Source organism: Monodon monoceros, unplaced genomic scaffold (genome assembly GCF_005190385.1).
Source record: "Monodon monoceros isolate NGI ecotype Baffin Bay Population unplaced genomic scaffold, NGI_Narwhal_1 Super_Scaffold_10, whole genome shotgun sequence".
Classification (NCBI taxonomy): domain Eukaryota; kingdom Metazoa; phylum Chordata; class Mammalia; order Artiodactyla; family Monodontidae; genus Monodon; species Monodon monoceros.
In genome coordinates, this window is record NW_021703766.1 from 30,790,065 (window position 1) to 30,816,019 (window position 25,955).

At 37.1% G+C, this 25,955-nt stretch overlaps 1 protein-coding gene across 12 annotated transcripts in view; it reads right to left on the reverse strand.

Annotated features, from left to right (window-relative positions):
* The window catches only part of CHD9 (chromodomain helicase DNA binding protein 9), a 236,832-nt gene that overhangs the window by 34,272 nt on the left and 176,605 nt on the right, over positions 1-25,955 (reverse strand). For all 12 annotated transcript variants that reach the window (XM_029206310.1, XM_029206293.1, XM_029206342.1 and 9 more), the window contains 5 exons: positions 18,230-18,340; positions 13,532-13,728; positions 12,871-13,070; positions 8,054-8,213; positions 7,524-7,613 (listed from right to left, as the gene is read on the reverse strand). In XM_029206310.1, the coding sequence (XP_029062143.1) occupies positions 7,524-7,613; positions 8,054-8,213; positions 12,871-13,070; positions 13,532-13,728; positions 18,230-18,340 (758 nt within the window). The remainder of the gene's footprint in view (positions 1-7,523; positions 7,614-8,053; positions 8,214-12,870; positions 13,071-13,531; positions 13,729-18,229; positions 18,341-25,955) is intronic.

The following is a 25,955-nucleotide window of genomic DNA, read 5'->3' on the forward strand; positions in this document are numbered from 1 at the left end:
AACAAAGGTACCATAAAATGAATTAATATTCTTAAGCGCAACAGAAGAAATAAGTTTCAACAGGTTTACTTTATTCTTAAGGAATCATATTCTTTCCACTAATTTCCTTCAGATATAGACAAAAGGTTCTATCAGAAAGTAGAGTCTTATGTCAGCAAACAACTTGGCAAAAATCATCTGGGTCAAAAATTTCACTTTGTATATGAGGAGACTGAGGCCCTAGAAAAGCAAATGAATGGCTCTAGGCTGTAAAACAAGTTATGTCTCTTTTAGACCGCTATTGCTAGGAAAGTCATACTGAAAAATTAAGCACTGCTTACCAGTAAAGGAAGCCTAGCAAAGAGTTAATAATGTTTGAGAAGGATTAGCAAATAAATATCATTAATTTTGATATAAATACACGTCATTCTTATATTGTATTCAACAGTCAAAGAGACTGGATAGGGTAAATTACCTCAGGGAATCAAATATTCTACTTGAGATTTTCCCTATGACATTAATGTATTATCAATTTCCAAAGAATCAGAGATATAATAAAAAACAACACAAATTATATTAAGTAGAATTTCATCTCTTCATCGTGGCACCATAAATTTTATAAATTAATTAAGAAAGGCCTATAGGTGTGAAGAAATGGAGCGTTTCTTACTTATAACTAAGTTGTGTGGCAAAAGTTCATCTGTAAGTTGGTTGTCTTTGGGGATGCAAAATAAATTTTCATACAGATATAAACTGATAAATGGTCAATATGTTCCTGGGCTAGTCCACAAGAACCCAACAGTTAACCACTAATATAGTTGAAATAAAAGATATTGACAATTAAAAATAGTTTTAAGTTTTTATAAGTAAATAAATCATAAAAAATGGATTAAAAAATTACTTTTTATTTTTCCTATGTGTTTTGCCAGGAGACAAAAAGAAAATTTTCAATACTCTAAACGCACACCTCATTATATTTTATTTTGCTTAAAAACAGAAATGTCACAATCACAATATTTTTTAGCTTAGTGCAGAAACAGAGAAAGAGGAAGAGAGATTTTCCGGTGATATGGCAAAAGTTGAAAAATAGATGAGGAAAAATACAGTTAAAGAAGATATTTATTTTTTATTGCATTCCTGGTCAGGATTAAACAAAGCAGAAGCACAGAATGACAAAAGAAAGAGGAAAGAACACCGGAGACAGGATGCCAAAGGGGGGAAAATAAAGTGGGTCAGATACTGTACTTCCTCTTACCAATCATCAGGTAGCACTCTAAAGCTCAAAATATTGTGACTGTCATCTGAGGTGGAAGGTTTTTCCTGTTTTTAGAGAGTAAAAGGCACTAAATATATACCTCATGGGTTTAAAAAAATATATATTATTTATTTTAACATCTTTATTGGAGTATCATTGCTTTACAATGCTGTGTTAGTTTCTCCTGTATAACAAAGTGAACCAGCTATACATATACACATATGCCTCCGTCTTGCGTCTCCCTCCCACCCTCCATTATCCCACCACTCTAGTTAGACACAAAGCACCGAGCTGATCTCCCTGTGCTATGTGGCTGCTTCCCACTAGCTACCTATTTTACATTTGGTAGTGTATATATGTCTATGCCACTCTCTCACTTCCTCCCAGCTTACCCTTCCCCCTCCCCGTGTCCTCAAGTCCATTCTCTACATCTGTGTCTTTATTCCTGTCCTGCCCCTAGGTTCTTCAGAACCACTGTTTTTTTTTTTTTAGATTCCATATATATGTGTTAGCGTACAGTATTTGATTTTCTCTTTCAACTTACTTAACTCCGTATGACAGACTCTGGGCCCATCCATCTCACTACAAATAACTCAATTTCGTTTCTTTTTATGGCTGAGTAATATTCCATTCCAGACGTGCCACATCTTTCTCAATTCATCTGTCGATGGACACTTAGGGTGCTTCCGTGTCCTGGCTATTGTAAATAGAGCTGTAATGAACATTGTGGTACATGACTCCTTTTGAATTACAGTTTTCTCTGGGTATATGCCCAGGAGTGGGATTGCTGGGTCGTATGGTAGTTCCCTTGTAGTTTTTTAAGGAACCTCCATACTGTTCTCCAGAGTGGCTGTATCAATTTACATTCCCACCAACAGTGCAAGAGGGTTCCCTTTTCTCCACACCCTCTCCAGCATTTATTGTTTGTAGATTTTTTGATGATGGCCATTCAGACTGGTGGGAGGTGATACCTCATTGTAGTTTTGATTTGCATTTCTCTAATGATTAATGATGTTGAGCATCCTTTCATCTGTTTGTTGGCAATCTGTGTATCTTCTTTAGAGAAATGTCTACGTAGGTCTTCTGCTCATTTTTGGATTGGATTGTTTGCTTTTTTGATAGTGAGATGCATGAAATGCTTGTGTATTTTGGAGATTAATCCTTTGTCAGTTGCTTTGTTTGCAAATATTTTCTCCCATTCTGAGGGTTGGCTTTTCGTCTTGTTTATGGTTTCCTTTCCTGTGCAAAAGCTTTTAAGTTTCACTAGGTCCCATTTGTTTATTTTTGCTTTTATTTCCCTTTCTCTCAATTCTTTTCATTCTTTATTCTGCTCTGTGGTAGTTATTTCCAGTATTTTATCTTCCAGGTCACTTATCCATTCTTTTGCCTCATTTTTTCTGCTACTGATTCCTTCTAGAGAATTTTAAATTTCATTTATTGTGTCGTTCATCATTGTTTGTTTGCTCCTTAGTTCCTCTAGGTCCTTGTTAAACGTTTCTTGTATTTTCTCCATTCTATTTGTAAGACTTTGGATCATCTTTACTATCATTACTCTGAATTCTTTTCCAGGTAGACTGCCTATTTCCTCCTCATTTATTTGGTCTGGTGGGTTTTTACTTTGCTCCATCACCTGCTGTTTACTTCTCTGTCTTCTCATGTTGCTTAACTTACTGCATTTGGGGTCTCCTTTTCACAGGCTGCAGGTTTGTAGTTCCCGTTGTTTTTGGTGTCTGCCCCCAGTGGGTAAGGTTGGTTCAGTGGGTTGTGTAGGTTTCCCGGTGGAGGGGACTGGTGCTTGTGTTCTGGTGGCTGAGGGTGGATCTTGTCTTTCTGGTGGGCAGGACCATGCCTGGTGGTGTGTTTTGGGGTGTCTGTGAACTTATTATGATTTTAGGCAGCCTCTCTGCTAATGGCTGGAGTTGTTTTCCTGTCTTGCTAGTTGTTTGGCATGGGCTGTGCAGCACTTTACCTTGCTGGTCGTTGACTGGAGCTGGGTGTTAGCGTTGAGATGCAAATCTCTGGGAGAGCTTTCGCCGTTTGATATTATGTGGGGCCGGGAGGTGTCTGGTGGACCAATGTCGTGAACTCGGCTCTCCCACCTACAAGTCTTAGGCCTGACACCCAGCTGGAGCACCAAGACCCTGACACCCGGCTGGAGCAGCAAGACCCTGTCAGCCACATGGCTCTTACATGAGTACTTGGCACACAGAAAGCACTTGATAACTGTGAACAAATATTGCTATAACTGTAATTACAGGCACAAGCTGGGGGAGCGATTCATCTTCCTGCTAGTGTTGGATGGTCTCCTGCAGAGGTGGGGGCTGGCTGTGGTTCATCATGGGGACAAAGACACTGGCAGGAGAAGTTCTGGGAAGTACTCACTGGTGTGAGCTCTCCCAGAGTCTGCTGTTAGTCCCCCCAAAGAGCTCTACCTCACGGTTTAAATGTGCCATATGCATGTTAAGTGTTCCTTAACTGCTAGGGAAAGGAATACAATAAGGTGCATGTACTCCTATTGTTGATTTCTGCTTTTAGAGATTCAGTTCATGTGCTATCTCTTGCATAAAGCCTCTAACTTCCCCAGGCTAGATCATCCATTCAAAATAGATTTTTTAATCTATTTTGATTTAAATATTCATTTTGATTTAAATATTCACAGTATTCACAATGTGCCAACAATGGCAATAGTAAGACATATCCTTGCCCTTTTGAAGAGGTATCTGCAAAACCTCTTCAATGCCTGTGATGAGTGCTGTGACAGGGCACTCTGGGTATGTGCTTTACCCAGACATGAGAGGACAGGGAGCCTGAGTTGATGTTGGCTGAGCAGTAAGAGAGGGAAAATGAAAGAAAATGGGGAAGAGAATGTTCCTGCAAGAATGCAAAGGCCTGGAGGCATTAGTAACCATGGCATATTTGACAAATGCAGATCTAAAGTTCTGAAGAGAGATGTGGGCTAGAATTAGGTTCGGAAGTCATCAGTACGGAAATACAAATTGATGCTGCAGAAAAGATGTGAACACCCAAGAGTAAGTGACGAGAGAGCCTATGTGAACACATTTAAGAGACAGGTGGAAGAGAAGACTGAAAATGAAAAGTGGCAAGCAGAAAGCTAAAAAGAAAATCTACAGGAGAATGGTATCACAGACACATTCTAATAATATGGAAGTGATCAATAAAGGTAAATAAGATAAACACTATGATAGATCCATCAAATTTAGCAGTGAGAATGTGGGTGAAGAACTTCTTAAAGTAGGTGGTGGAGTGAGGGGGTAGAAGCTGAACTGTAGTGGAATGTACAGTGAATGCGAGAAAAGAAAAAGAGGACAGCAAATACAGATACTTCTTTAAAAAAAGTTTGGCTGTGAAACCAAGGAGAGTAATAATATGGTAGTCTGAGAAGAACTGGGTGCAAAAGTGGTGTGTGTGTGTGTGTGCGTGTGTGCGTGTGTGTGCATGTGCATGTGTGTTGAGAGAGATGTAAATATCTTAAAATCCAAATGAGAAGCCAGAGAGGGAAAGAATAATGAAAGAGAATAATTCATAGATCACAGTACAGTTCCTGGGAAATCACAAGGGGATTGAATGCAGTCAGACCAAGGAAAAAGAGGAGTCAATTAGTCAACAAGTATTTACTGGGTGTTACTATTTCCCAGATTCTAGGGGCTGGGAACACAATGATCAATAAGACAGATAGCATACTTCACCTTCAACCAGCTTAAATTGTAATGATAGGGGAAATACAATTTAAAAAATAAATATAATTTTTAATACTAGTAGGCAACATGAATGAGATAAAATAAGGTTAAATAATAGTGGGTGACTGGTGGGCTGCTTTAGCTAGCGTGGGCAGGGAAGGCCTATCTGAAGAGGTGAAACTTAAGCTGAGACCTGCATGATATGAAGGGGCAGTTCTGTGGAAGATTAAGGGAAAGAATATTTGTAGTAGGGGGAACAGCACAGAATGAGCCTGACATGTTGGAGGAACATTGTGGATGAGGGACAGAATGGAGGAAGAGGTCCCAGAGTTATGTAGGGCACTGTAGGATTGGGCTTTATTCTAAGAGAAATGAGAAGCAACTGGAAGGTTTTAAGAAGTGCTTTGGCCTGATTTTTGCTTTAGAAAGATCACTCTGGCTGCTGTGTGAAGGTCTGACTGTAGAGAGGCAAAATAAGAGGCAAAGATGGGAAATCCCTGGTGGTCCAGTAGTGGTTAGGACTCTGTTCTTCCACTGCAGGGGGCCTGGGTTTGATCCCTTGTCCGGGAACTAAGATCTTGTATGCTGCGTAGTGCAGCCAAAAAAATACCCAACAACTCTTGGAAAAAGAAGAGGCAAAGAGACTCACTTAGGAGGCCACTGAAAAAGTCTAAGCACGAGATAATGGTGGCTTGGACCAGGGAGTTAGCAGAGGAGAGTGAAAAGTGCTCAGGTTTGGCATATACTTTGTCAAGCTAACAAGTGTTCCTGTAGGGTTTGAGGAGAAGAGAAGAATCAAGAATGATACCAGAGCAACTGGGTACATTTAGTAGGATGGAGAAGGCTTGTATGTGTGAAGGTGGGGAGGAAAGAATAGGAGACAGATTTGGGAGATACACGGGAAGTTTGAGCTGTTAATTAGATTTTTCAAGTGGAAATGTTTAGAAGCAGCTAACTCAGAGCTTAGAGCTGAGGGGCAACGTCTGGGATGAACATGTAAATCTGACTGTCATCTGTGTAAAGATCATATTTAATATGATGAGGTTGCATGAGTTTACTGAAAGGGAAAGTACAGATAAAAAAGCTGAGGACACACGTCTTGGTCAATCCAACGTCTAGAGATCTATTAGAGAAATAAGAGCTAGCAAAGGAAAATGCAAAGGAAAGACCAATATGGAAAAAAGGACAACCAGGTGGTAGCAGCAAGGATGTGTACTGAAGACATCACTTCAAGAAGGGAGAAGTAGAATAAGTTGAGAGACTGATCTCATGGTAGGTTATTAGTGGCCTGATTAAAAATCATTTCAGCGGGAGAGTGGAGATGAAAGATTAATTGGAATAGATTGAAGAGAAGATGCAAGGTAAAGAAGTAGAGACTGTCAACACAGACAACTCTTTATTTTCATGAAGGGGAGTGGAGAAATGGAGTAGTACGATGTATGTATGATACATGATATTAAGGAATGTATATATGCCAAGAGAATGATTCAGAAGGTGATTACAGGCGTAAAGTCCTTAAAAGGTAAGAAACAAGTTCCAAGCATAAGGGTTGCTCTTAGGAGGAGGAGGATTTCTACTGCATCCCAAGGGAAGGAATATATAGGGGGACACATATGACAAGTAGAACTGAAGGTAGCTCTTGTCTGATTGTTTCTGTTTTCTCTGTGAAATATATAGCAAAGTCATTATTGGAGGGTGATGCTGGTGGGACAGGAAGATGGCTTGAGGAGAGAGGTGTAGAATGGTCCTCTTGAAGAGTAGGTAAGTGAACTTCCTAGTCATGGTGGTTAAACAGCTTACTTGTGTTTAATTTTGCTTGAGATCAATGCTCATCAATTTGAAGTTAGTCATTCGGCAGGGTTTGTGTGATTTTCTCCAGCCATGTTCAACTGCTTAGGTATAGGCAAGGGGTAAAACGATTTTTCAGTTTAACATGAGTTGGGGTTGTGCCACGAATGTAGAACAGAGGGGAAATCAGGCAAAGAATCTCAGTTAGTGAGTACGCTGCTGGACTACAGAATGCAGGTTTATAATGAGGAGACAGGGGCATGAAGGTGGAGATGGATAAGATGGGGGACATCGTGATGAAATTAGAGAATGAGAGTGAAAAGTACCCAAGTTAAGTGAGTCTGAAGGAAATAAGTGACAGCTGAAATGCAGATTGAAGAGGTAATGCTGTTACTGGTGATAGTAAGATTAAGTATATGATTGTGTGCGTGTGTGGCTGTGGTGGAGAGGAAAGAAGATGATTGTAGATAAAGGTCAAGGAACTGAGAGACTAAGGTGCTGGATGGATCATATGAGGATGTAAAAGTCACTGCAGTAAGAGGGAGGAAGGTTAAGTTTTAGATTTGGTAGCAGGAAGCTATTACTAATGCTAATGTTATTATTCTTATGATAACTTTCAGCGACAGAGCCAACGATGAGATTAATAGACGAAAGGCAACAAAATGGCAAAGGTCACTCTAAGTTTGGTAGATTTTTCTTCCTGTGAATTTCACTGAATAAGCATTCACTTAATATACAATTTTCTGGTCATTTAACTTTTGCCTCATTATGTTGCTGAAAAATAAACATGCTATTTAATTTACCTTGCATCAACTCCATCAAACACCTTCTGACACTCATTTCCAATGACTTCTTGCTTTAGATAATACAGCATTCTTACACGAAGCAAAACTCTAAAAATGAGGGGGGAAAAAAACCAAAAGACACAAAGACATTAATCATTAAAGAAAATTCATCCATGGGGTTAAAATTAGAAAAGAATTTGTATACAAAATTTTTATAATGAAATAATAATAATTACTTCTGATTAAATAAACCTCATTACTATCATATATATAAAATAGGTTTCTTCAAAATCTTTACAATCATCATTATTTAATATCCAAGTAAGATATAATGAGATCACTTGGAGGCCAGTTTTTTTTCTCTCTCTGCTGATGAAAAGTGACACAAGAGGTACCATGATTTGCTGAAGGATACCCTGGTAAGAATAAGATTAGGATTGGTCCTAGACCACACTGTCTCTGTACTCAAAATCAGCATGCTTTAAGATTGTTAATAAATTCAGAAGTAAACTTGCAATGGGTTGTGTTAAAAATACCCTACTACCTACTTATTACAGTGGTGTTTTATATGTTTTTTGTAGCCTTCATCTTGAAGTAGCTGCTCAGGATTGTATTTTCGAAGCCATTCTGCTTTTTGTATATCAAATGAGCTTGTTTGAGTCTTTACTTTCTTCCCTTTTCGACCTCTGGGTACAGGGGCTGAGAGGCCTGTTAAAATGAGAAGGACAAATGAAATCAGGGATAATTTGTATACAGACGGTCAATTTGAAACATTTTTTCAATGGAAGAAATTTCTGGAGACTTTCAGAGGTCTGTGTAGGCTATACAGAGATCTTTGAAATATTAATGGTAAAAATATAAACTCAATCACAAGATAAGTCCACGATACCACACATTAACACAATTTCTGCCAACCACCCAATTTCATATCCCCAATTAATCATTCTGATTACCTCTATGTTGCAAAACTTTTTTTTTCCAAATGTAAAAACTGAAAGATCAAACCTTTCCCTCTGCTTTACTTTTTGCTTCCTTAGTTACAAAAACACAAGTTGTGGCCTCTTGATTTTCAAAACTGATTGTTACTAATAACATGGATTAGGTTTTGTGGGGTTCCTGTTTAAGAGAGCTAAATTCATTTGATTTCTTTGACATTTTTGTTGTGAAATATGTCAAAAATAAAAAAAGTATTCCCACTCTTAATCTTAATTAACATATTCCATATTTGGTCAGTTTTTTAAAAAAATTAATTTATTTATTTTTGGCTGTGGTGGGTCTTCGTTTCTGTGCGAGGGCTTTCTCTAGTTGTGGCAAGTGGGGGCCACTCTTCTTCACGGTGCGCGGGCCACTCTTCATCGCGGTGTACGGGCCTCTCACTGTCGTGGCCTCTCTTGTTGCGGAGCACAGGCTCCAGACGCGCAGGCTCAGTAGTTGTGCCTCACGGGCCCAGTTGCTCCGCGGCATGTGGGATCTTCCCAGACCAGGGCTCGAACCCGTGTCCCCTGCACTGGCAGGCAGATTCTCAACCATTGCACCACCAGGGAAGCCCTGGTCAGTTTTTTATTAAAGGAAATAATACATAAAGTCCAATTCACTCTTTCCTTCCCAGACATAGTCACTACCCTGAATTTGATTTTCATTTCATACACGTTTATACTTGTGTGTTGGAGAAATATTCAGTATTTAAGCTTTCATTACATTATACATGCAATTCTGTAACTTATTTATTATATTTAATTTTTTTCTGAGATTTATAAATACTTGCTGATTCATGGAGGCTCTAATTCATCCATTTTAACTGCTGTGTAAAAATCTATTCTATATCACCTGCATATTATTCTTCAACTATGCTGGAGTTGTTTCACTTACAAGTTTTCACGATTACAAATAATACAGTTGTGCTTCTTCCTTTCAATTCTTGTCTCATATCTTTTCCCTGCCATTTTCTACCAGCTAGGAGTTTCATCACAATGGTAAATAGAAGCACTACGTAGGTTTGTCCCATTTTTCCTTAGGATTTTGGTGGGTTTTGCCTTTATATTTTGATACTATTTTGTTCAGTGCATACAAGTTCATTTTGTTATATCTTCTTTTATGGATTAGTCTTTTTTATTATGTAGTATCCTTTTTTAATCTCAATTAATGCTTCCATCTTAAATTGCATTTTAGTCTATGTTAATAATGCTCTGTACTCTAGTCCTCCTGACCCTTGGTGGTTTGGAAACTAAACAGTGCATATCTAAAAATACACATATTGAAATTTTCCTAATAAAATATGGAGATGTTTTATATTTTTAAATTTCTCCAAAAAAAAAATTTCTCCCTACCATAATTTCCTCAGATTCATCATTTAATCCTATGTTTTTTCATGTAACTGCATGTTAATTTTTACATGTTAATTTGTAATTTTTAAAAGGTCTGTGTCTTGAATGTTTCTACAGTACTTTTGTCTTTTTTCAAAATCATAGTATATCTGAAGTATCTTTGCAGATATTAATGATATTTTTTAAAAAGTTGTCTTCTCCTTTCACAGTCTTTGTTTCCTACAAGTTCATTTTAGTGGTTTGTTTTTAGTCTCTCTCTCATGTTGGAGACGTTCCTCAGATGCCTGATACCCTTGGTTATTTGCTCATATTTAAGAATGACAGAAAAGTTGATAGACAGGCTGAATGAGCGGAGGTAACTGTTGACTCTTTGAAGGGTAATCCAGCTGTTTTTTCCTGTCCTTATCTTTAGGTTTTGGTCTGGTCATATTCACCAAGGACAATTCCTTAGTTTTCTTCCTTGAGTATGACACTGTCCAGTATACATATTCATTTAACAGCCATTTAGTAGCTCCATGTTGCAAATACCAATGAAATGCAGACATTCTCTATTTTATCTTCTCCAGAGAATAAACATTCAGTCAATCTTCGCCATGGCTACATGGAGTTGAAAAGGGTATTTAGGGATCTGATCCCCCTTTTAAACAACTTTAAATCAAAGCCCCTGTCCTTTATATCCACTTTCAGAGGTCACGGATGTCACAAACTCCTGAAACTTTTAGATAATCTATGAAGCAAATCAGTTGGTTGTTGCCCTTTCCTACTGTTGACCTAAGATTCAGCTCTCTCTGGTTGGTTAAGTTAGTCATCACTAATCTAATGCTTCTAGGTTCCAAAATTCCTTTTCCATTCTCTCTACTTTTAAGGGTTTATCCTTATTTATTTTAAAATTATGGAATTAAGCATATACAAAAATAAATGGAATAATATGATGGATCACCAGATCCTATCATCCAACTTCATTAATTATGAATTCATAGCCAATTTGGCTTCATCTATATCCTGTTTGTTCCCCAACCTCCAACACTATTTTGAAATAAATCGAAGACAACCACCACTTCATTAATAAATGTCTGAGTATCTTTTAACATATGTAAAATATAAGGCTTCCTTAAAAACAAAACAAAAAACTACAATACCATCATCAGCCCTAAGAAATGCAATGACACGTACTTAATATTTACTATTCAAATTTAGAATTATCTAATAAAGATAATAGACAAATTTCTCCTGGGCTGTTTGCTTCAATCAGGATCCAAATAAGGCCCACACACTGCAACTGGCTGAGGACTCATAAACATCTTTCAGGTTATAGCAGGGTTTTCAATCTTGGCACTATTGCTATTTTGAGCTGCACAGTTTTTCACTGTAGGGGCAGTCTGTGCTCTTGTGGTCTCTACAAACTAGATGCCATTAACATGCTCAAAGCTGTGACAACCCAGGGTGGGAACAAGATTGGGGCACAAGATCATGTCTGGTGTGAACCAATGGTTTATAGATACCCTCCCCATTTCCTCCCCTTCCACTATTTATTTGTTAAATAAACTAAAATTTATACCTGTACAATTTATAAAGCTTGATGCCTTGAATTTTTTTCCCTTTATTGACATATAAGTTGGGTTTCAAGGAAGAGTGAAATTATATTTGTGTGAATCTTCCATCTTTACCAGAAATCAGCTCTTCACATTAATAATTTCATTGCCTCCTATTAAGATAGACCTCCAGTGACCACCCTAATGTAAATTAGGTGCTTTCTGTTGTTCTCAATCTCAGCACTTAGTTTATTTACTTCGCAGTACTCATCATAATCTATAATTATTTAGGTAATTTATCTGCTTTCTTATTATGTCTGTCTGCCTGACCAGGTTCATGAGCTCAGGGATCTTGTCTGTGTTGTTCCTTCTCATCTTCCCAGTACTTTGCACAAGAAGCGCAGAACAGGCACTTTAACAGGTATTTGTTGATTAAATAGAATAAAATTGTAACACCAATCTAAGGGCATAGTAATCTTTTTATCTTTATAGAAAATTCAATTATTTTACGCAAAAAAGAATGTTCGTAGGGTTATGCAGCAAATGCTACTTGTATATATATCTCTGATGGGACTATAAATTGACACAGCCACATCTGACAGCAAATTAAAATAGTTGTAACAATTTTAAATGTATATACCACAGTGTTCCAAATTGTAATATACATACTAATTGCTGAGGAACTTGTTAAAATGTAGATTCTGATGTAGTAAGTCTGAGGTCTAAGATTCTGCATTTCTAAGAAGCTCCTGGGAGATGCTGATGCTGTTAACACACAGACCACATTTTAGGTCCTAAGGACGTATATATGTCGTACCTCAACAATTCCATTTCTTGATATTTACTTTAGTGGAAGATTTATTCCTGTGCACAAGGAGGAACGTAAAAGGATCTTCACTAAAACCTGTTTTTCAATTATCTAAAATTGGAAACATCCTAAATGCCCATCATCAAAGGAGATGCTAAATGAATTAAGAAATATCCATACTATGGACTACTAAGCAGGAGTTTAAAAAATAAAATAGATCTACATGAATACAGATGGGATGACCTCTAAGACATACTACTGGGTCAGCAACTTGTAAACAAATACATGTTTGATAACAGTATATAAAACCCAACCAAACCGATAACACTGGTCCTTTCCAACATGGGACCTGAATTAAGAGTGAAGCTTGGGCTTCCCTGGTGGCACAGTGGTTGAGAGTCCGCCTGCCGATGCAGGGGACACGGGTTCATGCCCCGGTCCGGGAAGATCCCACATGCCGTGGAGCAGCTAGGCCCTTGAGCCATGGCCGCTAAGCCTGCGTGTCCGGAGCCTGTGCCCCGCAACGGGAGAGGCCACAGCAATGAGAGGCCCGCGTACCGCAAAAAAAAAAAAAAAAAGAGTGAAGCTTAAGGGTTCTTTACCATTATCTGAAATGCTTCGATATTTTATAGGGTACTATGTTAAGTGCTACTTACATAACTAAAACTAAATTTAAAAAGGAAATAAAAGAATGTTCTTACCTAGATGATTTTGTAGCTCTCGTGTCTGCCCATCTTCGGTTGGAGTAATGAGATCCCATATGAAGCCTTTAATTTTCTCATCTCCTCGGTAGTGAACAAGGCAATAAGCTAAGAGGGCTCGGCAAATTATTTCCACATCGTGCTCATTTAGCTGCCTTTTAAAACGGCCATGAGACAGAATCTCTCTCCATCGGCCCCACCTAGTTAAAAAAAGGTATATTTATATTAATATTGGGTGAAATCCTAAAGAAAACATAACTCATGGATAAAAGGCCTGAAACCTGCAAAAAACACACTTTGTCACTGATAGAATTTACCTACTAAAGTTTTTTCCCCCATAGAATAAACTGCAGAGTCATGGTATAGTAATTTCTAGTATATTTTATTCAATAATGGATAAAAACATTATCCATTTTGTTACTGAATATGCAAATCTAAGAACAACAAGGAGTTTGATATTAGCAATACATTTATAATATTAAAATTTAAAGCTATCTCATCAATTGCTGTTAAGTATATGTTAAATATATAAATTCATGGTACTTAAAAAATGCATTTTATTGATTCTAACAAGATAAAATGCCTATTAGAATACAGTATATGTTTCCCATAAATTTGTACACCAGACTACTAACAGTAAACATTAAAAATAATATTTTACCCATAAACTAGCAGATTTTTCTCTACTCTAAAGCATTCAGTTCTTCCATAGCCATTCGAACGCTCACAGGGTCTCCGGAGTTTGGGCTTTTCATCTCCTTCACTTTCAGCTTCAGATAATTCAGCCAATTCATCTTTTGTAGCACTGAAGGGTCTTGTTTGCTTCCTAATTCTTGGAGTGTCAATAACCAAGCTGTTCTGTAAAATTTAACAGCTATTACTTGAAGGTCCTTTTATTATTTTGCTTATAACAATATTTTACATTTTTACCTTTCAAACTGTACAAACAATAATTTTATAAAGCCAGAACAAATTACTAACAATTCCACTGACCTACCAAATCAACATAAAATTTTTTTATTCCTTTAAAATCCTTATTACCATTTGTCATAATTTCATATTACAATCATAGGATAAAAAAATTTGGTATATGGCTTTATTAATATGAAAGTTACTGTATTGTGCTTCTACAACTATAAACTATATTTTAAACTGAATTTATGCATCATAATTTTCTTTACCTAATTAATTCATAATGTAATTTGAATTAATACAAATAGATTGTTTTAAATTTTTAAAATATATAATGCTAAAAAGTAAATCTTTGTAATCTAAGTTTATCCTAAAGATAAGTCCAAAGGAAGTGAAATATCCAAAAATGGAAATATTGGTCAAAGGGCATAATTACTTTATGGATCCAGAATCATGTTTCAGTGCTTTCCAAAAGACTTACATTAATCTACAACAAGCAAAGTAATAAGTATATGAACCTCACTATGGTCAATGAAGTTTAATTCATTCAAAACAACATAAGTTGACAAACTTTTATCTTTATTGAGCAATTTCTCTAAGTTAGGCACTATGTTATGGGCTATGACTAAGATAGCTTTCTGCTCATGAGAAATTCACAGTCTTGAGGCTCAGTTTAATGTGTAAACAAATAAATGCTATTCAGGATGCAATATTTTATAAGATGGGTGCCAGAAAAGTCAGAAAGATTTACAAAGTAGTGATACTAGAAAGAGATCTTCAAGAATGAGAAGTAGTTTACTAGGCATCCAAGGAGGAGATGGCATTATAAGTGAAGAAAACAGTAATGGACCTGAAAAGGTACTCTATGTTCAAGTCCTAGAGCAGGAGAGGGTAAACGCTAGGAGGGGAAGCAGGGACCAGACCATGTAGGTTCTGCTGTCTCACAGTAGTATGACCACAGTGCACTGAACTTAAAGGGGTACATAATGTTAATATGTCTTAATACTGGTGACATTAGCCTTCTCTATTAAGTTTTTCCACTGTAAACTTACTATTTTCCTTTTGTAATTAATAAATATTTTGGAAGATATACTTTGAAGATATATAAAAATTCTGTTTCTCCTTATATTCTAAACACTAATTTTAGAATTCATCAATGGGGTGGATTGAGATTTTCTATTTCTCTTATTCCTTCTACATTTATTAATTGGCACCTTCTATATAAGAAAGAGTTGACAAGGACCTACTGTATAACACAGGGAACTATACTCAGTATTTTGTAATAAGCTTAAAAGAATCTGAAAAAAAATTATGTATTTATAACAAACACTTTGTTGTACACCTGAAACTAAAACATCGTAAATCAACCTACTTCAAAAAATATAATTACTTAATTAAAAAAAAGAAAGAGTTGTCCCTTTCCCTGGTCCCAACTTAAAAAAAAAACAACCATAATTGTATTTTCTCTTGAGTAAATTTTCAAGTGTTTTTTGCCCATAATCTTTTAAGATTTTGATTTATTTCTACTTGTGATCAATTTACATTAGCTTTTACATAATAAAAATATTAACTTTCATATATACTTCTGCTACAAATAGTCACCAGTCTGATTGCAATTTTATTTTTCCATTACATAATTTTTAGTCATATATTTGAATATGCCAATTATTTCCCTTTGTGGTTTGCTTCTAATTTAGAATGTTTTCCCACCAAATATTTGATAAAATAGAAATCTATTTTTACTATTTTTTCATGCTTTGTTTCAAAAATAAATTTTTTATCACAAATTGGAGTTTACTTGGCATAGAGTATATTATTAAAATGTTTCCCCAACGCTAACTCAAATTTTAATCATGATTATTAAATAACCCCTTTTTCTCTAATGCTATTTCTTTATTTACATCCTATAATTTGACCTTCTCCTGTCCTTATTCTATTCTTTGCTCTGTATACATTTCTCTCAGTATCATGGTTCCTTTATAACATGTTAATATGCTTTTATGTTTTAACATATAGTAAGTAATGCCAGTCTGTCTTCATGGTACTTCTTGTCAGAAAATTATAAAATTTTTGAAGAGTACAAATTAGAAAACATAACTGCAAAGTATTACATGACTATATGCTCATATAAGTTTATTTATAAAATCCATAACCCCTTAGGATAATCTATAAGGCCCTATTGAAATGAGCCATACCTATCATCTCTGACCTAACCTGTCACCACTCTCACTATCCCCCTTCATTCTGACACAATGCCATTTCTATTTCTGGAACACTGTAAGCTTATTTCAAACAATGGCTCACTGCCATTCCCTCTACCTTGAAAGCTTTTATCTCATGTCTTTACACTGTTGGCTGGTTCTCATCATTCAAGTCTCAGCACAGATGTCCCCTCAGAGTGACCTCCCTGACCACTTTTCCTAATGCTATCTACACTCCTCCAGGCATTCTCTACCATCTTACCATTTTATTTTCTTCAGTCTCAGAAATTATCTTATATATTTGTTTACTTACCCACCAGAATTTGTAAGCTCCATTAAGTAGTGCTTCATCTGTCTTGTTCATTTTAGCCCTAATGTGAGAATGGTACTTGGCTCACAGTGTGCTCTAGCTGGATTCAGCACAAATGTACGAGTGTCTGCGTATTACCATTATAATACTTTTGAAAAATCATAAACAAACATCACACTGTAAGTATTGTTCTATTTCTCTCTCTCTCTTTTTTTTTTTTATTGTGGTACGCAGGCCTCTCACTGTTGTGGCCTCTCCCGTTGCGGAGCACAGGCTCCGGATGCGCAGGCCCAGCGGCCATGGCTCACGGGCCCAGCCGCTCCGCGGCATGTGGGATCTTCCTGGACCAGGGCACGAACCCATGTCCCCTGCATCGGCAGGTGGACTCTCAACCACTGCGCCACCAGGGAAGGCCTCTCTCTTTTTAAAGTTAACTGTCTTGTCTTAGAGCTCTATGTGAGTACACAGGGATCTACATGATTATTTTTACTTACTGCATTAGACAGTGTAAAAGTACCAATTAGTTTCTAATTTTGTTCTAAAATGAAAAATGTTGTGATGTACATCACTGTACTACATTATCATTGTACATGTGTGATTATTGCTGTAAGACAGATTCCTAAAAGTGGATTTAATATTGTTGAGTATTTATTCTTCCAGGGTAATTTTAGATTTTGTCTGGTTATATGAACTTATTAACATTTTGATTGGGGCTGCATTTCTATGTTTATTAACTCAACCTACAAATGTTTAAAATATGTAGTTTTTCTTCCCAATTGACAAATCTCACAATTAAGTTTGGTATTTTACTTTACTGAAATCATATACGTCCAGTAGGTATTCCCCTAAGTGTTCTAAATCTTTTTTTCTACTACGAAGTAGACTTCCTCTTCCATATATTTTTCTACTGCTGTTAGTACTGATATTTAAGAAGGCTAAATGGCATATTTATCTTCTATCAGTTAATTCACTAATTCATCTATTAATTTATAGTGGTTTGCAAATTCCATTGACTTTTTAAGGCATATAAACATGCCAATATGAAAATAGTAACATTTTAATAAATATCTCTTTCTAATTTACTTTTTTATAGTGTTTCATACAGAATTATACATATTTCCAAAATATATTAAATAATAATTATTATTGGGCAGTGGCATTATTCCTCATTGTAAAGTTTTACATCTTATAAGGTTATCTATTAAAATAGATCCCATGCATCAATGCTCAATATAAATTTCTTTTAATCATTTAGCAGTTATTTTGGAAGTAGGTAAGCCTCACAAACATTGATTCCTATAAATTATTAGACAGGTAGATGTCTTTTGAAGTGAACAGTTACGTTATTATCAGTTCCATGAATTCTGTGCTAGCTTTTTGGCCCTTTCTTCCTTAACTCCAAGGGATGTTATAAAAGAAACAGTTTAAAAATGCCACTTTATTTTTTAAATTTCATAATATTTACTAAGCATAGCTAGATCTATGTACGTAAGTAGGATTGGATCTTAAATTTTTTATAGTTCTTTGTCAGATTCTGAAGATGCCACTTTCTTGACTGCTTTTTTTTTCTCCTTTTGTATTTGACTAAATCATTAATGGTATCTGACACCAAAATAACAAAAAGAAGGTTAAAAAGCGAAATAAAAGTAATCCATTATTTTAAGACATTTTAAAAATTAAAAAACATATTATAATTTTAAGAACATAAACACCCTCCAAAATTAAACTTTAACCGTATTACAACCTATCACAACAAATATCAGAAGAATTAAACGGAAGCAGTGCCTGACTAAATGTTATCATTCTACAGCCCTGTATCAATTTATTTATGCAGATAAATTTCAGTCAGTACATAGTGGAACACCTTAAAATATTATAATAATATTACCAAAGTATTCCCACAGGTAATATTTTTTAAAGGGAAATAAATACTTACTCTACCACTGATGGCATCTATATCTATTTCTGCCTTTTTCGCCCATTTTTGCCAGAAGTTGGGATCATCTAAGGAAATATCTGTTCGATTTCCAGATGCCACAAAGCTTGCCTGAAATACATAATGGTAGTTTTTCAAAATGTTTTGAAACGTAGAGGAAAAATCTATCAAAGTATATCTAAAACCTTATCTCTTCACATTTAGTGTGGACAGAATCTGAATTCAGGATATACACACATACACTCAAAGTATGCTTCAAACTACAATGGTCTGAAACATAGCACAGCATCTGCTTAAGGCAAAAGGCTTAATACCAACACAGGCTGGAGTTTTAGGAGCAAAATTAAAGAAGTTATTATTGTTGTTTGACTTTTAAACTTTGGGTAAGCAGGGATCAAACCTTTTTAGTCAAAAAACCATACGGGATACAATATTGCATTTTAGAAATACTACACAACAACCCAGCAATCCCACTACTGGGCATATACCCTGAGAAAATCATAATTCAAAAAGAGTCATGTACCACAATGTTCACTGCAGCACTATTTACAATAGCCAGCACATGGAAGCAACCTAAGTGTCCATCGACAAGTGAATAAAGAAAATGTGGCACATATATACAATGGAATATTACTCAGCTATAAAAAGAAATGAAATTGAGTTATTTGTAGTGAGGTGGATGGACCCAGAGTCTGTCATACGGAGTGAAGTAAGACAGAAAGGGAAAAACAAATACCGTATGCTGACACATATATATGGAATCTAAAAAAAAAATGGTTCTGAAGAACCTAGGGGCAGGACAGGAATAAAGACGCAGACGTAGAGAATGGACTTGAGGACATGGTGGGGGGAGGCTAAGCTGGGACGAAGTGAGAGAGTGGCGTGGACATATATACACTACCAAATGTAAAATCGATAGCTAGTGGGAAGCAGCTGCATAGCACAGGGAGATCACTCAGTGCTTTGTGAGCACCTAGAGGGGTGGGATAGGGAGGGTGGGAGGGAGATGCAAGAGGGAGGAGATATGGGGATATATGTATATGTATAGCTGATTCACTTTGTTATAAAGCAGAAACTGACATACCATTGTAAAGCAATTATACTCTGATAAAGATGTTAAAAAAAAAAAAAGAAAGGAAATACTACATGAATAGGGACTTCCCAGGTGGTCCAGTGGTTACACCTCCGCACTCCCAACGCAGGGGGCCTGGGTTCAATCTATGGTGGGGCAACTAAGATCCCACATACCGCAACTAAGCTCATGCACTATGACTACTGAACCCGCATGCTTTAGAGCCCTCACGTCACAAGCCCGTGTGCCGCAACTAGAGAGCCTGTGTGCTACAATAAAGACCCAGTGTAGCTAAAACAAATAATTTAATTAAAAAAAAATGAATATTAAGAAATTAGGTTACAAGAAGAATTTCAAACCTATTTGCCCTAGACAGTTCATTTTCTGGTATTCTCCTACTTTATTTCCATCCCATTTTTACAAAGATACGTCTCCTAAAAAAATGCAATACAGAATATGAGAAATACAGAAAAATGAGTCATTGCCTATCTTTATTTATTTATTTATTTGCGGTATGCGGGCCTCTCACTGTTGTGGCCTCTCCCATTGCGGAGCACAGGCTCCGGACACGCAGGCTCAGCGGCCATGGCTCACGGGCCCAGCCGCTCCGCAGCATGTGGGATCCTCCCGGACCGGGGCACGTACCCGCGTCCCCCACTTCGGCAGGCGGACTCTGAACCACTGCGTCACCAGGGAAGCCCCCTGCCTAACTTTATTTTGAAAACTCTTTTCCTTACAAAAAAAATACTGCATAAGTATTGTAAAAACTTAAGAAATTACAGAGGAATAAAAGAAAATATAAATGATTTATTTTCTTAAATGTTGCAGAAATTATAAAATCTTTTCATTGGACCTAATTTTAGACATTATAGTTCAACACTGTGATTCATAAATAACCATTATTTGCAACTTAAGTTCCTAAAAATAGATATGCTGCTTCAAAGAAAATTTATCAAAGTGCTTTATAAAAATGAAATACACAGAGAAGATATATAATGCTTTAACAAAAGGGCTTGAAAGATGCATGCTAAACTTCTATAAGGACAAATGGAAGGAGCTTCCAGGTGTCCGCTCCTCTGGTGAGATGGAGTCAGGAGATGCTCTCCTCAGCTCCTTGCCTGGGTGGAGAAGTCAGGCTATAGGGCCGGCAGAAATCCTTGTTTGAGGGCCCCACCAAATTCCCCAGTCAGAGTGTTGCAGCTGAGCGGAGCGGCTGCTTGGGACTACTGCTCGGGCGCTGCAGAAACCCGTCTTGGAATCTGACATGTAATCAGTTTGGGACCGTTGGCCAGCTGCTCCTAACCTGGCCACATGAAGGCTCAGACTGTTCCAGTCTCTGAACTGAAGAGAACCAACACTATCAGCATATCTCTCACCACCATGAATGCAAGGTATTTCAATGAAGAGTATCAGGAGGACATATACAAATCCCAGACTGGCATGTGCAAGTTCTGAGGAATGGTGGAATAACCCAACGTATCTGGGTGACCTTTGGAGACAGCTGAGACAGAGCTACAACAGGGCAGTGGCTGACACCCAACTCATAGCCCAGTTTCGCCAGCCATGTGGCTGACAAGGCCTTGGTGCTCCAAGCGGCTGTCAGGTCTGAGCCTCTGAGGTGGGAGAGCTGAATTCAGGACACTGGTCCAGCAGAGACCTCCCGGCCCCACGTAATGTCAATTGGGGAGAGCTCTCCCAGAGATCTCCATCTCAACGCTAACACCCAGCTCCACTCAACGACCAGCAAGGTAAAGTGCTGGACACCCCATGCCAAACAACTAGCAAGACAGGAAAACAACCCCACCCATCAGCAGAGAGGCTGCCTAAAATCATAATAAGCTCACAGACACCCCAAAACACAGCCAAGATCCAGCCTCATCCACCAGAACACAGGCACCAGTCCCCTCCACCAGGAAACCTACACAACCCACTGAACCAACCTTACCCACGGGAGGCAGACACCAAAAACAACGAGAACTATGAACCTGCAGCCTGTGAAAAGGAGACCCCAAATGCAGTAAGTTAGGCAAAATGAGAAGACAGAGAAATAAACAGCAGAAGAAGCAGCAAAGTAAAAACCCACCAGACCAAACAAATGAGGAGGAAATAGGCAGTCTACCTGAAAAAGAATTCAGAGTAATGATAGTAAAGATGATCCAACGTCTTGGAAATAGAATGGAGAAAATATGAGAAACGTTTAACAAGGACCTAGAAAAACTAAAGAGCAAACAATGATGACCAACACGATAAATGAAATTTAAAATTCTCTACAAGGAATCAACAGCAGAATAACTGCAGCAGAAGAACAGATAAGTGACCGGGAAGATAAAATAGTGTAAATAACTACCACAGAGCAGAAAAAAGAAAAAAGAGTGAAAAGAATTCAGGACAGTCTCAGAGACCTCTGGGACAACATTAAACACACCAACATTCGAATTATAGGGGTCCTAGGAGAAGAAGAGAAAAAGGGACTGAGAAAATATTTGAAGAGATTATAGTTGAAAGCTTCCCTAACATGGGAAAAGCAATAGTCAATCAAGTCCAGGAAGCACAGAGTCCCATACGGGATAAATCCAAGGAGAAACATGCCAAGACACATATTAATCAAACTATCAAAAATTAAATACAAAGAAAAAATATTAAAAGCAGCAAGTGAAAAGCAATAAATAACATACGTACAAGGGAATCCCCATAAGGTTAACAGCTTATATTTCAGCAGAAACTCTGCAAGCCAGAAGGGCGTGGCAGGACATATTTAAAGTGATGAAAGGGAAAAACCTACAACTAAGATTACTCTACTCAGCAAGGATCTCATTCAGATTCGACGGAGAAATTAAAACCTTTACAGACAAGCAAGAATTCAGCACCACGAAACGAGCTTTACAACAAATGCTAAAGGAACTTCTCTAGGCAGGAAGACAAAGGAGAAGGAAAAGATCTACAATAACAAACCCCAAACAATTAAGAAAATGGTAATAGGAAGATAAATATGGATAACTTCCTTAAATGTATATGGATTAAGTGCTCCAACCAGAAGACACAGACTGGCTGAATGGATACAAAAACAAGACCCGTATATATGCCATATACAAGAGACCCACCTAAGACCTAGGGACACATACAGACTGAAAGTGAGGGGATGGAAAAAGATATTCCATGCAAATGGAAATCAAAAGAAAGCCGGAGTAGCAATTCTCTTATCAGACAAAACAGAATTGAAAATAAAGACTATTACAAAGACTATTACAAAGAGACAAAGAAGGACACTACATAATGATCAAGGGATCAATCCAAGAAGATGTAACAATTGTAAATATTTATGTACCCAATACAGGAGCACCTCAGTACATAAGGCAAATGTTAACAGCCATAAAAGGGGAAATTGACAGCAACACAATAATAGTAGGGACCTTTAACACCCCACTTTCACCAATGGACAGATCATCCAAACCGAAAAGAAGTAAGGAAACACAAGCTTTAAATGATACATTAAACAAGATGGACGTAAATGATAATTAGAGGACACTCCATCCAAAAACAACAGAATACACTATCTTCTCAAGTGCTCATGGAACATTTTCCAGGATAGATCGTATCTTGGGTCACAAATCAAGCCTTGGTAAATTTAAGAAACCTGAAATCACATCAAGTATCTATTCCGACCACAACGCTATAAGACTAGATATAAATTACAGGAAAAAAACTGTAAAAAACACAAACCCATAGAGGCTAAACAACACACTACTAAATAACCAAGAGATCACTGAAGAAATCAAAGAGGAAATCAAAAAATACCTAGAAACAAATGACAATGAAAACACGACGACCCAAAACCTATGGGATGCAGCAAAAGCAGTTCTAAGAGGGAAGTTTATAGCAATACAATCCTAGCTTAAGAAACAGGAAACATCTCGAATAAACAACCTAAACTTGCACCTAAAGCAATTAGAGAAAGAAGAACAAAAAACACCCAAAGTTAGCAGAAGGAAAGAAATCATAAAGATCAGATCAGAAATAAATGAAAAAGAAATGAAGGAAACGATAGCAAAGATCAATAAAACTAAAAGCTGGTTCTTTGAGAAGATAAACAAAATTGATAAACCATTAGCCAGACTCATCAAGAAAAAAAGGGAGAAGACTCAAATCAATAGAATTAGAAATGAAAAAGAAGTAACAACTGACACTGCAGAAACACAAAAGATCATGAGAGATTGCTACAAGCAACTCTATGCCAATAAAATGGACAACCTGGAGGAAATGGATAAATTCTTAGAAATGCACAACCTGCCAAGACTGAATCAGGAAGAAATAGAAAATATGAAAACACCAATCACAAGCACTTAAATTGAAACTGTGATTAAAAATCTTCCAACCAACAAAAGCCCAGGACCAGATGGCTTCACAGGCAAATTCTACCAAACATTTAGAGAATAGCTAACACCTATCCCCTTCTCAAACTCTTCCAAAATATAGCAGAGGGAGGAACACTCCCAAACTCATTCTACGAGGCCACCATCACCCTGATACCAAAACCAGACAAGGGTGTCACAAAGAAAGAAAACTACAGGCCAATATCACTGATGAACATAGATGCAAAAATCCTCAACAAAATACTAGCAAAGAGAATCCAACAGCACATTAAAAGGATGATACACCATGATCAAGTGGGGTTTATCCCAGGAATGCAAGGATTCTTCAATATATGCAAATCAATCAACGTGATACACCATATTAACAAACTGAAGGAGAAAAACCATATGATCATCTCAATAGATGCAGCGAAAGCTTTCGACAAAATTCAACACCCATTTGTGATAAAACCCCTGCAGAAAGTAGGCATAGAGAGAACTTTCCTCAACATAATAAAGGCCATATGTGACAAACCAACAGCCAACACCATCCTCAATGGTGAAAAACAGAAAGCATTTCCACTAAGATCAGGAACAAGACAAGGTTGCCCACTCTCACCACTCTTATTCAACATAGTTTTGGAAGTTTTAGCCACAGCGATCAGAGAAGAAAAGGAAATAAAAGGAATCGAAATCAGAAAGGAAGAAGTAAAACTGTCACTGTTTGCAGATGACATGATGCTATACACAGAGAATCCTAAAGATGCTACCAAAAAACTACTAGAGCTAATCAATGAATTTTGTAAAGTAGCAGGATACAAAATTAATGCACAGAAATCTCTGGCATTCGTATACACTAATGATGAAAAATCTGCAAGTGAAATCAAGAAAACACTCCCATTTACCATTGCAACAAAAAGAATAAAATATCTAGGAATAAACCTACCTAAGGAGACAAAAGACCTGTATGCAGAAAATTATAAGACACTGATGAAAGAAATTAAAGATGATACAAATAGATGGAGAGATATACCATGTTCTTGGATTGGAAAAATCAACATTGTGAAAATGACTCTACTACAGAAAGCAATCTACAGATTCAATGAAATCCCTATCAAACTACCACTGGCATTTTTCACAGAACTAGAACAAAAAATTTCACAATTTGTATGGAAACACAAAAGACCCCGAATAGCCAAAGCAATCTTGAGAACGAAAAACGGAGCTGGAGGAATCAGGCTCCCTGACTTCAGACTATACTACAAAGCTACAGTAATCAAGACAGTATGGTACTGGCACAAAAACAGAAAGATAGATCAATGGAACAGGATAGAAAGCACAGAGATAAACCCACGCACATATGGTCACCTTATCTTTGATAAAGGAGGCAAGAATGTACAGTGCAGAAAGGACAGTCTCTTCAATAAGTGGTGCTGGGAAAACTGGACAGGTACATTTAAAAGTATGAGATTAGATCACTCCCTAACACCATATACAAAAATAAGCTCAAAATGGATTAAAGATCTAAATGTAAGGCCAGAAACTATCAAACTCTTAGAGGAAAACATAGGCAGAACACTCTATGACATAAATCACAGCAAGATCCTTTTGACCCACCTCCTAGAGAAATGGAAATAAAAACAAAAATGAACACATGGAACCTAATGAAACTTCAAAGCTTTTGCACAGCAAAGGAAACCATAAACAAGACCAAAAGACAACCCTCAGAATGGGAGAAAATATTTGCAAATGAAGCAACTGACAAAGGATTAATCTCCAAAATTGATAAGCAGCTCATGCAGCTCAATATCAGAAAAACAAACAACCCAATCCAAAAATGGGCAGAAGACCTAAATAGACATTTCTCCAAAGAAGAGATACAGACTGCCAACAAACACATGAAAGAATGCTCAACATCATTAATCATTAGAGAAATGCAAATCAGAACTACAATGAGATATCGTCTCACACCAGTCAGAACGGCCATCATCAAAAAATCTAGAAACAATAAATGCTGGAGAGGGTGTGGAGAAAAGGGAACACTCTTGCACTGCTGTTGGGAATGTGAATTGGTACAGCCACTATGGAAAACAGTACGGAGATTCCTTAAAAAACTAAAAATAGAACTACCATATGACCCAGCAATCCCACTACTGGGCATATACCCTGAGAAAACCATAATTCAAAAAGAGTCAGGTACCAAAATGTTCACTGCAGCTCTATTTACAAAAGCCCGGAGATGGAAACAACCTAAGTGTCCATCATCGGATGAATGGATAAATAAGATGTGGCACATATATACAAT